At 35.1% G+C, this 12,863-nt stretch overlaps 1 protein-coding gene across 1 annotated transcript in view; it reads left to right on the forward strand.

Annotated features, from left to right (window-relative positions):
* The first annotated feature begins 5,976 nt into the window (after positions 1-5,976).
* TRPM6 (transient receptor potential cation channel subfamily M member 6) overlaps positions 5,977-12,863 on the forward strand; it is a 136,922-nt gene continuing 130,035 nt past the window's right edge. Inside the window, exons 1-2 of the mRNA XM_049769755.1 lie at positions 5,977-6,074; positions 9,692-9,730. Of these exons, the coding sequence (XP_049625712.1) occupies positions 5,977-6,074; positions 9,692-9,730 (137 nt within the window). The remainder of the gene's footprint in view (positions 6,075-9,691; positions 9,731-12,863) is intronic.

Genomic DNA, 12,863 nt, shown 5'->3' on the forward strand with positions numbered 1-12,863 from the left:
CACATCCTTCTCTAATGTACATGGGACAATCTCCAGGATAGACTACATGCTAGCACACAAAACATACCTCCATAATATCAAGAGGATAAAAATTTTGCAGGCTACCTTCACTGACCACAACGTCTTGAAATTATATGTGAAATACAAAGGGACACAGAAAAGAAACTTTAATACCTGGAAGTTAAATAGCCTAATACTGAATAACCAGTGGGTCCGAGAAGAAATCAAAGAGGAAATAAAAACCTTCCTAGAAACAAATGACAATGGAGATACAAACTATCAGAGCCTATGGGACACAGCAAAAGGGGTACTGAGAGGAAAATGTATAGCTTTGCAAGCACACATCAGGAAAGAAGAAGGGGCATACCTGAATAGCTAATGACGCAGCTCATAGAATTAGAAAGTACTCAACAAAAGGACCCAAAAATAGGGAGACAGAAGGAAATAACAAAGCTGAGAGAAGAAATCAATGAAGTGGAAACCCGAAAAAAATTCAAAGGATCAATGAAAGAAGAAGTTGGTTTTTTGAAAAAATAAACAAGATTGATAGACTGCTGGCAAAACTAACAAAGAAAGAGAGAGAGAGAGAAACTTGATAACTCGCATTAGGAATGAAAAAGGAGAGATCACTATTGTTAAGATAGCGATCCAAAGGGTAATCAGAAACTACTTTGAGAAACTCTATGCCTCTAACAATGAAAACCTGTAAGAAATGGATAAATTTTTGGACTCTTATAATCTTCCATGGTTGAATGAAGAGGATGTAGCATATCTAAACACCCCCATCACTATTGATGAAATTAAGACAGTAATCAAATGTCTGTCCAAAAACAAAAGTCCATGCCCAGATGGATTTACTAATGAATTCTTTCAAACCTTTCAAGAGGAACTTCTACCAATCCTGGCAAGACTCATGAAATTGAATAAACAGGAACACTTCCAAATAGCTTTTATGAAGCCAACATCACCTTGATACCTAAACCAGACAGAGATGCTACCCAAAAAGAAAATTACAGACCAATATCGCTGAAGAATACAGATGCAAAGATCCTTATCAAAATCCTGGCAAATAGGATTCAATGCCTCATTAAGAAGATCATCCACTACTATCAAGTAGATTTCATCCCAGGAATGCAAGGCTGGTTTAACATCCATAAATCTATCAACATAATACACAACATCAACAACAAAAAAAAATAGAAATCACATGATCATATCAATAGACGCAGAGAAAGCATTTGATAAGGTCCAACACCCATTTTTGATCAAAACTCTCAGGAAGATGGGAATGGAAGGAAGCTTTCTCAATATAGTTAAGGCCATCTACCACAAGCCAGAGGCAAATATTGTCCTCAATGGAGAAAAATTGAAAGCCTTTCCTCTAAATTCTTGCACAAGACAAGGCTGTCTTCTCTCATGACTCCTATTCAACATAGCACTGGAAGTACTTGCTATAGGGATTAGGCAAGAAAAAGATATCAAGGGAATCCAGATAGAAAAGGAAGAAGTCAAGCTCTCGCTGTTTGCAGATGACATGATACTCTACCTAGAAAACCCTAAAGTCTCTACGAAAAAGCTTTTAGAAACAATAGACTCATATAGCAAGGTGGCAGGCTACAAAGTTAACACACAAAAATCAATGGCCGTTCTATACACCAATAGTAATAAGGAAGAAATGGACATTAAGAAAACAACCCCATTCACAATAGTGCCACACAAACTCAAATATCTTGGAATTAACTTGACTAAAAATGTGAAGGACCTATACAAAGAAAAGAAGTGGATCAGGCACTTTTGAAATTCGTTTGGAACAATAAACACCCTAGAATAGCTAAAGCAATCATTGGGAAAAAATATGGGAGGAATTACTTTCCCCAAATTTAAACTGTACTACAAAGCAATAGTTATCAAAACAGCATGGTATTGGAATAAACACAGGCCCTCAGATCAGTGAAATGGGCTCGAATACTCAGAGAATGTTCCCCAGACATACATCATCTAATTTTTGATAAAGGAGCAAGAAATACTTAATGGAGCAAAGAAAGCCTCTTCAACAAGTGGTGTTGGCACAACTGGCTAGCCACTTGCAAAAAATTGAACTTAGACCCCTAGCTAATATCATGTACGAAGGTTAAATCCAAATGGATGAAAGACCTCGATACCAGACCAGAAACCATAAGATATATAGAACAACACATAGGTAAAACACTCCAGGACATTGAGACTAAAGGCATCTTCAAAGAGGAAACTGCACTCTCCAAACAAGTGAAAGCAGAGATTAACAGATGGGAATATATTAAACTGAGAAGCTTCTGCATCTCAAAAGAAATAGTGCCCAGGATACAAGAGCCCCCCACTGAATGGGAGAAACTATTCACCCAATACCCATCAGACAAGGGGCTAATCTCCAAAATATACAAGGCACTGACAGAAATTTACAAGGAAAAAACATCTAATCCCATCAAAAAATGGGGAAAAGAAATGGACAGACACTCTGACAAAGAAGAAATACAAATGGCCAAAAGACACATGAAAAAATGCTCCACATCATTAATCATCAGGGAGATGCAAATCAAAACAACTATGAGGTACCACCTCACACCCCAGAGATTGGCACACATCACAAAGAATGAGAACAAGCAGTGTTGGCAGGGATGTGGAGAGAAAGGAACTCTTATCCACTGCTGGTGGGAATGCCGTCTAGTTCAACCTTTATGGAAAGCAATATGGAGATTCCTCCAAAAACTGGAAATCGAGCTCCCATATGACTCAGCTATACCACTCCTAGGAATATACCCTAGGAACACAAAAATACAATACAAAAATCCCTTCCTTACACCTATATTCATTGCAGCACTATTTACCATAGCAAGACTCTGGAAACAGCCAAGATACCCTTCAACAGATGAATGGCTAAAGAAACTGTGGTACATATGCACAATGGAATATTATGCAGCTGTCAGGAGAGATGAAGTCATGAAATTTTCCTATACATGGATGTACATGGAATCTATTATGCTGAGTGAAATAAGTCAGAGAGAGAGAGAGAGAGAGAGAGAGAGAGAGAGAGAGAGAATGGTCTCACTGATCTATGGGTTTTAAGAAAATGAAAGACATTCTTGCAATAATAACTTTCAGACACAAAAGAGAAAAGAGCTGGAAGTTATAGCTCACCTCATGAAGCTCACCAAAAACAGGGATGAGTTTAGTTAGAGAAATAACTACGTTTTGAACTATCTTAATAATGAGAATGTATGAGGGGAATAGAAAGCCTGTCTAGAGTACAGGTGGGGGTTGGGTAGGGAGGAGGGAGATTTGGGACATTGGTGATGGGAATGTTGCACTGGTGATGGGTAGTGTTCTTTACATGACTGAAGCCCAAACACAATCATGTATGTGATAAATTTGTTTAAATAAAAAATAATTATAATAAAATTATTTCATAAATGTAATTAAATACTTTAATTATTATATTTAGATAACATCCATTTTCATGATTGTGTTTGTCTTAAGGATACAACCAAATGCCTTTTCAAAGACATGATACCGTACTATAGTCACTGTCAAGTACCAGTGTACTGTCTAGGAAGATAGTCCTGGTGCCTGGGTTTAATCCCAACTTCTCTTATCCTAAACACTACTCGGAACACAGACTGGGAGAGATTCTTGAGCAGCACTGATCGATGTGGTTAAAAACAAAGCAAAGCAAAGCAAGACAAAACAAAACAAAACAAAACAAGATAGTATCTGTTTCTTTTAACAAAAGTGCATTGGAGTTTCTTCATTTTATTTCCATGTAATTTCCTCCAGTTATAACCATGTTCTTGCAGAGGAAAGTTTATATTACTTTTTATGGTTTTTTTATCCTATTTATTCATTTCTCTGACCATTAGATAGAACTTAATTTGTTGCCATACCTTGGCTATTGTAAATAGATCAGAAATGACCATAGTTGTGTAAAATTGTTTTTGAATTAATGCTTGTGTTGTATTAGAAACCGTGCAGTACAATCTTCTCAATTTTCTCAGCTCATATTGCTATAAACTATTCCTTTCTTTATGTGGTGTATTATATTAGTTAATTTGCATATGTCAAACCAGTATTGCATTCCTTACATATATCAAATTGGTCATGATACATGATTGTTTTAATATATTGTTGACTTTGCTAAGACTTTGTTGAGGATATCTGTATTTATATTAATCATTAATATTAGTCTGTAATCTACTTTTTAAAAACCATTTTATTGGGGTACCACTATTTACAATAACATTAATCATATGATAAAATTATGCATATATTATTCCAAAACTGCACCCATCACTAGAGAACCCACTTTCCTTCATTAGTATCCCAAGGACCCTTTAAAGGACTCTTTAAGGACACTTACATATATACAGTTTGCTTTTCTTGTGATACCCCAACAAGGCATATTTTGGAATAGTAGTTCTATCTAACTTCCTCATGATCATCTGGGAACCTAAGAACAGTGTGATGACAAGGTTATAGTGTCTTTTCTGTTCATAAAATAGCATGTTAACTAGTTTAGTACTCTATTTGTAGGCTAGGAATAGTTATGAGTACAGTAGATATCAAACTTAAATGGTTTTTAAATCTTCATAGATTTTGTTTCACTTCTCTCTCTCTCTCTCTCTCTCTTTCTTTAAAATAATTTCTTTAAGCACCATGGTTACAAAGATATTCAGCCATAAAATACTCATCCCCCTTCACCAGTGCACTCCTACCAGTGTTTTCCATTTTCCTCCTCCTCCATCCCCTACCTGTCTTTGAGATAGGCATTGTACTTCTCTTTCTATCATTGTTATGGAACTTGCTAGTATAGTTATTTCTAACTGCACTTACCACTCTTTGTGGTAAGTTCCATATCCTGGGCTGATTTGAAAATCTCCTTTATAGATTTTAGTTCTCTTTCATTCCTGCTCTAATACTTAAGTGTGTAAGAATTATAGCCATTCATGTGTTTATATATCAGTGTTTATGTATATATTTATGTGTGTGTATTCTAGGGGACCAAATCTGGCAGTGCATAGGGATTGCTCCTGAATCTATGTTCAGGGCTCACTCCTGAGGCACTCAGGTGACTGGGGATTAAAGTGTAGCGAGCTTTATGCAAGACAGTTGTCCTAGTCCCAGTACTATCTCTTTGAACCATCCACATGTGTATTTTACATGTTGTTGTGGTAAAAATTTTTTTATATCAGGAGAAGTCAAGTTCATATCTTGGCTAGGTTTATTGTGTATTTAGTATCTCTGCTTCTAGACATTTAACTCAGCTTGAGGCACTTAGATTTTATTAGAGATGTAAGTACCAAAGAGTTTTTCTGTTCAATATGAAGTAACATAGCCAAATAGTGTATGATATATACAGACTGTATATTTAAATCTTGCTAAGATTGCACTTTTATATTTTTTCTTAATTCTGGTGAAATATTAGCCAAAGTGAGACATAATAAGTAAGAATTGTGAGACGTGTTTGATATTCACTCTGAAGGATGTGACACAAGATATAAATGTGACTTAGCAGAATTAAGAGAGCATATGCCTTATCTCCTTGCTATTTTTCTTTTGCTTTTTGGGGCACACCCTGTTATAATAATATAATAACACCAGGGGTTATTCCTGGCTATGTGCTCAGAAATTGCTCCTGGCTCAGGGGACCATATGGGATACGGGGATTGAACCAAGGTTTGTCCCAGATCATCTGTGTGCAAGGCAAACTACTGCTGTGCAATTGCTTCAAACTCTCCAAGATTATGGAATAATTAACTTTGTAAATATATTCATGTTCACATTTGGCTTACTTGTGCCTATAGTTTTTAAAAGTTTAGTAATTGGACTCTTTGTAATTATTACTGATATTTTAAACAAATATACATGGTATTTAAATATATTTTGCCTACTTAAACTAATAATGTGTGTAACTTTGCTTTTGCATGTAATTCCTTTGTAAAAGTAATGACATTATCTTTTCAGTCCCAGAAATACTGGATCGAAGGAGTGTTTGATAAGAGAGAATGTAATAAAATCATACCCATCTCAAAGAACCCTCACAGGTAAAATTTGTAATTGAATTTTTAAAGCAGTATTACTTTAGAGAATTGTGGAATTTGATAATTGGAATAATTTATATGATATGGTAATATGTATAAAATCAATATTAATTTATAATTCATACTAAATGTTATTATAAAATTATTATAGAGTTTATAATTTATAACAAAGGAGTTTTGTCAACTTGGTACTTTACCCTCATGTCTATGACAAATTTTATCATATAGAAGGTTCCTGATAAACATCTGTTTAATAACTTGATAAAAAGTATTATTAGAATAATGTTAACAATCTGATGGAGATACTATTAATATTCTAGATTTCACTATTATTTTTATGTTATCTTGTTTTTCTTACTGAGAGGATGTATATCAGAGAAGTACCTAGTGTAACATCTGGATATTTAGACCAAAAAGAATCACATGTGGGTTTGAACAAAAATTATAGCAACTAAACATTAAATACTAAATTAATTAAGTGCTTTTAATTTTAATTTTTAAATTTAATTATAATTCATTTAATTTTTAAAAATGGTCTATATTTTCTAAAAATCACAACTATGTTGGGATATACTTAAGGACATGGCTCAGATTGTAGAAGACTTAACATTATTTTCCTTTTCCGCTCATAGACATTTACATGAGCAGATAACGGATCACAGAATGAAATGACTTGAGTTTGGCTATTCTGACTTCTTTCTAACTGAAGTTCAACAATGTAGAACAAAGTTCAAAAGTGCAACTAGTGAAAGATAGGAAAGAAAGTTATGGAAAATACCTCAGGGTAATTAGATCTTGAAATTAAGATTGAGTGATATTGATCTTGATGAAAAAGAAATTTAAAGAAAAGGAAAGGGGATATGTAATATTTTAGCTAGGGAGAGCTACGATCTTTTTAGATTATTTTAATTAGTTGGTCTTATGTTCACTTGCAATTTAGAAATCCAATTCTATACATATGAAGAGAACCATCATGAGGTGTGTGACACTCTTTGGGGGTAACTAAAATAGTGTCCTTGCTTTTGTTAAATATTTACTAGTCGTTTGCTCATAGAAATGCCTGTGGTTTCTCAGCCCTGATTGGAAACTCTAATTTTACTTGCTGATAAAATGTTTATAGAATCCCAAGGTAACCTTGCTCTCTCCTTCATCTTTTATGACATCTTGTAGTAGGAATAGTGACCGTAATGCTTAAGAGGCTCCTTCTATGAAAGGAAAATCGTTTCCAAAATCACCCTAAACAAGATGAAAAAATTATAAACTATAGAACATTAGCCCATAAGCACAAGAAATATCCATGAATGGTCAAAGATACACTATAGGTTATATGGGGAAAGTCTGTTTTGGGTCACTTGTGAAAAAATTGATAAATAATGATGACTTTTTCCTATGCCAGGCTTTCCCTAAATTCCTAGGAAAAAATCTTAAAAATTATAGTCTTCATGAAGTTATCTCCATAAAAGGAAAAAAGAGAATAAGTGGTCATTCCAAAGGGAATAAGTGGTAATCCTCTATTTAAATTTAGATAACCCTTATGGATTCATTTTTTGGGTAGGGGAATATCCAGTGATGCTCAGGGGTTACTCTTGGCTCTGCACATAAGGATCATTCCTGGCATTGCTAAAGGAACATATGGAATGTTGGGGATTGAACCCAGGTTGACCACATGCAAGACATGTGCCCCACCCAAGTGCCTTTACCCCTATAGATTATTTTTGTAACTCTAATAACAAACATAAAGAATAGCATTTATTATCATGCTTTTTATTTAAACAATTGTAAACGTTTATTCACTTTTAATTTTTAAATTATTGTTGAAGTGACGTTTCTGAAAAAAAATTGTATTCCAAAAAGAGGAAGACAAGGAAAAGAAATTCTTGAATTTTAGTTTCTGAATAATTTAGAAAGACTAGATTTCAGAACACTATCTTCCTCCCTCCCTCCCTCCCTCCCTCCCTCCCTCCCTCCCTCCCTCCCTCCCTCCCTCCCTCCCTCCCTTCCTTCCTTCCTTCCTTTCTTCCTTCCTTCCTTCCTTCCTTCCTTCCTTCCTCCCTCCCTCCCTCCTTCCCTCCCTCCCTTCCCTCCCTCCCTTCCCTCCCTCCCTCCCTCCCTCCCTCCTCCCTCCCTCCCTCCCTCCCTCCCTCCCTCCCTCCCTTCCTTCCTTCCTTCCTCCCTCCCTCCCTCCTTCCCTCCCTCCCTTCCCTCCCTCCCTCCCTCCCTCCCTCCTCCCTCCCTCCCTCCCTCCCTCCCTCCCTCCCTCCCTTCCTCTTCCTTCCTTCCTTCCTTCCTTCCTTCCTTCCTTCCTTCCTTCCTTCCTTCCTTCCTTCCTTCCTTCCTTCCTTCCTTCCTTCCTTCCTTCCTTCCTTCATTTATTTATTTTTTGGGTCACACTCGGCAGCACTCAGGGATTCCTCCTGGCTCTACGCTCAGAAATCGCTCCTGGCAGGCTCGGGGGACCATATGGCATGCTGGGATTCGAACCACTGACCTTCTGCTTGCAAGGCAAATGCCTTACCTCCATGCTATCTCTTTGGCCCCTTCTTCCTTTATTTTAATTAGAGTTCTGCTCTGGTCAAAACTTCACTACAGCTAAAATATTGATGAACACAATGCTAATCTCCAAATTCAAAAGATTCTTTTGAGCCATAAAAATGTGAATAAGGGCTGAATATTTGACTCAGATTAGTAGAACATATCCTATATATATATAATTAGTCTCTGGCTGGAGAAAGAGAAATTAGTAAGGTTATACCTAAATTATGCCTTATTTTCCTTGATTTGACAGTATTTTATGACTTTAAAATTGTTTAAATAAATTTTGTTACTTTCTTTGGTAGGGGAGAGGGGTCTGTCAAACACTGCCTGGGAAATCTAAGACCTCTTTCAGCAATTCTTGGCCAATCAAGCCAGTGGTTCCATGTGAGGGTTTGAAGATGCACTGCTTCTCAGGCCTTGTGCTGGGGATTTACTCTGGTGCTTGGAATACCTAGCAGTACTTGAGGGTCTTAAGTGGTAATAATAAGGATACACATATTACCAAGGGTGGAACTGAGGTTGGCCACATGCAAGGTATGTGCCTTAATCCTTGTACTATATTTCTAGCCCATATATATGGGCTATATATTATATAAAATATCATCTATAACATAATACATTATATATTTAATATATAATATATTAACATATGCTATATTATATGTTAAGTATATATTCTTAATTCTTACAATTATCATGAATTTTGTTGTCTTCATGGTAAAATAACAATAGCTACTGATATTATACATAGTGCAATGTATGTTACTGCAAGATACTTTACACATATTATCTCAGATTATTTTTTGGTAGAATTAGGGAAAATATTCTGAGATGTGAAAACTGAGTGTTATTGAAGAACCATTTAATGAACTTTAAATTTAAGCATTTTAGCTCTGTTAATTCAATCAAATTTTTTGTGGTGTAATTATATTTGGTAAATGACATAGGAGGTACTTGAGGTATGATAAACCCAACTTACCTTTATTTTCAGACCATAGATGACAACAAATCTTTCCTATAGTATAAGCATTATGTTTTTTAAAAATACACCAGAAAACTAAGAAATTTTTATTTCTTTTATTTAGATGTACTACAGGATGTCAGGTCTGTCAGAATTTAATCAGGTGAGAAAGATATATACACATATATATATGAATAAGATGTGACATTTAGGCACTCTGTTTAAACTTTTTGAAGAAGTTTTCAGATTTCAAAAAGGCACATAATGAAAGTGGTATACGCTTTGGTATATTCTCATTAGTATATGCTATTTCACATTCCAAGTAAAATTTATTATTTATTTTATTATTATTATTTTGCAACACATGGTGGTGTTCAGGGACTACCACCAGCTCCATGCTGTGGGTTTCTTCTGCTTGTGCTTGGGGGTACAAGTGGTGCTGCTCCAGATCAAATCCAGGCTTCCTTGCATGAAAAGTATGCACTTCAGCCCCACACTGGTCCTGCAATTATTTATTTTTTTTCCCAAGGGAAGTTTTACTAGAGAAATGTGAGATATTTTTGAAGGAGCATGCTTATGTGAATGTAGTAGAATACATGAATTACCAAAGAAAGGAAATAACCAAGAACCTTGGAAAAATCTACATTCAAAATACATGTAATGCATTCAGATTTTATTTTAATATCTTATGAAGATCTTCATTCACATACAGCACTGTTATCATTGTATACATGTGGATTCCAAGCTCTAAATCTGATACCAATTCTGGTATGCATTTAGTCTTCAATACTACCAAGTATAAACTCAATTTTAAAACTAAACATGGAAATATCATCATATATTAACTACCATGCAGCCCTGTCACACTTCATTTCTAAGTTCAAATTGCCACCTGTATTTCTCGTTAATGGGCTTCAGATCAGAGACATTTATAACTCCTTCTCTGGTCTGATTTGTTTGATAGAAGGGTTCACAGAGAAATATTTGGTTCAGTTTACCAGATCATTATAAAGGATTCTACATGGAATATGGACAAATAGCCAGGTGAAAAAGTACAGGTCAAAGTATGTGTAAAGAGGCGGTTTTCATGCATGATCTCTGCTGGGTGGCTGTTCTCCCAGTAATTCTGCTTTTTTTATTTGTGTTTTCGTTTATTTAATCTCAGACCTCTCTGAACTCTGTCCTTTAAGCTTCTTAAGAAACTTCCTAAAATAGGCATACTTGACTGAATCATTGACTATTTGCAATGGATTCAACTTCTAGTAGCTTTATTGTTTTTATCATCATTTTGGAAATTCTAAGACTTTTAGGAGCTCTTGGAATGGGCACAAAAGCCAAATAAATAATTGTTATAAATTATGTTGTTACTAAGATTGTAGGCAAAAAAATAATTTTCAGGGAAAGAAGCAATGGCGCAGCGGTAGGGTGGTTTGCCTTGCACTCCTAGAAGAGCTCAGGAATTCTATCTGGTGCTGAGGACTAAACCTGGGTCAGTCAAACACAAGGCAAACCTTTTACTTTCTGTTATATCTCTTCAATTCCTTAATGTAAATGATGTTCTTAATCTATGATAAAAAGTTTTTTCATTCTAAATGTAAAATAATTATGTATTCAATTCTTCTGATTATTTCAAAGTCATCAGTTAAGCTTCTTTTTATAAATATGACTATTGAAATTTCAGCTTTATTTTCAGTTTAAAATTAAATTTCAGTTTAAATTTAATTAAATTTCAGTTTAAATGCAGTTTATAATTTCATTTTTATAGTTTTGGTTCTACAAAGATTTGAATATTTCATGTGCTTGTTAAGGTTGGTAAATAGTAGGAATACTGGCTTTGAAAATTAGCCTTAGAAAATTGCAGATTTATAAAAACATTTAGTAAATTTTTCTCATTTAAGATATTATATACATTACTTTCTTTTTAAATTTTATTTTATTTTATTGAAACCAGTATGATTTACAAAGTCCTTCATAGTTGGGTTTCAGACATACAGTAAATCAGAGCCAGTGTCGATCTCCCTCCACCAATGTTCCCTTAGTGCATGCCAGCATAATAGGCCCTTTTGAAGTTTAGATATTCAGGTTTGAATCTCTTGATTTCATTGTTGTTGATTTTGGCTTGCATATCTAGTTCTATCTCTTTTTAATACCACCAATGCACCTCAGACCTCTTAGCCCTGCCCCCATCCTTTCATATTTGTGTTTCTGTTCCACTCAATTTCTTTCCTTCTCCTCACTATACTCTAATTTCAAGGGTGTTCGAGACAACTCCATTTAGATCATTGCATTTCTTCATGTAGTTATTCTAAATACTACATATAAGTTATATCATCCTGTATCTATCCATCTTCTTTTGGTTTCTTCATTTAACATAATATCTTCCAGTTCCATCCATATTTCAGCAAATTGCATGCTTGCATTGTTCTTTACAGCTATGTAGTATTCTATTGACCATATACATGGTACACTTGTCATGTTGGACATCTAAGTTGATTCCAAGTCTTAGCTATTGTATTGAGTGCTGCAATGAATAGCAATCATTTTGGATGGATTTTTTTTTGTCCTGAGGATATATACCAAAAAGATGAATTGCTGGGTCATCTAACAGCTCAATTTTGAATTTACTGAGAATCTTTCGTACTGTTTTCCATAAGGGTTGGACCAAACAGCATTTCCACCAGCAGAGAATAAGAGTTCCTTTCACCATATTCCCACCAACAGAGATTGTCCCAGTATTTTTGATATGTGCTATATTTGGTATAAGATGATATTTCATTGTTGTCTTGATTTGGATTTCCCTAATGATAAATGTTGTTGACCATTTTTTATGTACCCCTAGGCCATCTGTTGACTTTTCTCAGAGAAGTGTCTGTTCATTTCCTCTCTCCATAATTGGATAGGATTTGTAGGTTTTGTGGAGTTAACTTTTGTAAATACTTTGTACATTCTAGATATCAAACTTTTATCATAAGTTATGAGTGTGAACTTTTTCTCCTATTCAGTTAGTTGTTTTCTAAATTTAGCATGTACTCTTTTGCCATACAGAAAATTTTTGGTTTGGGGGCTGGAGAGATAGCGTGGAGGTAAGGAATTTGCCTTGCATGCAGAAGGACAGTGGTTCAAATCCCGGCATCCCTCGAGCCTGCCAGGGGCAATTTCTGAGCGTAGAGCTAGGAGTAGCCACTGAGCGCTGCTGGGTGTGACCCAAAAACAAAACAAAACAAAAATTTTTTTTTTGGTTTGATGTAGTTCCATTTATATAAATTTGGTCCTATAGCTGTTGTCATTTGCATCCT

The sequence above is a fragment of the Suncus etruscus genome, chromosome 3 (genome assembly GCF_024139225.1).
Source record: "Suncus etruscus isolate mSunEtr1 chromosome 3, mSunEtr1.pri.cur, whole genome shotgun sequence".
Classification (NCBI taxonomy): domain Eukaryota; kingdom Metazoa; phylum Chordata; class Mammalia; order Eulipotyphla; family Soricidae; genus Suncus; species Suncus etruscus.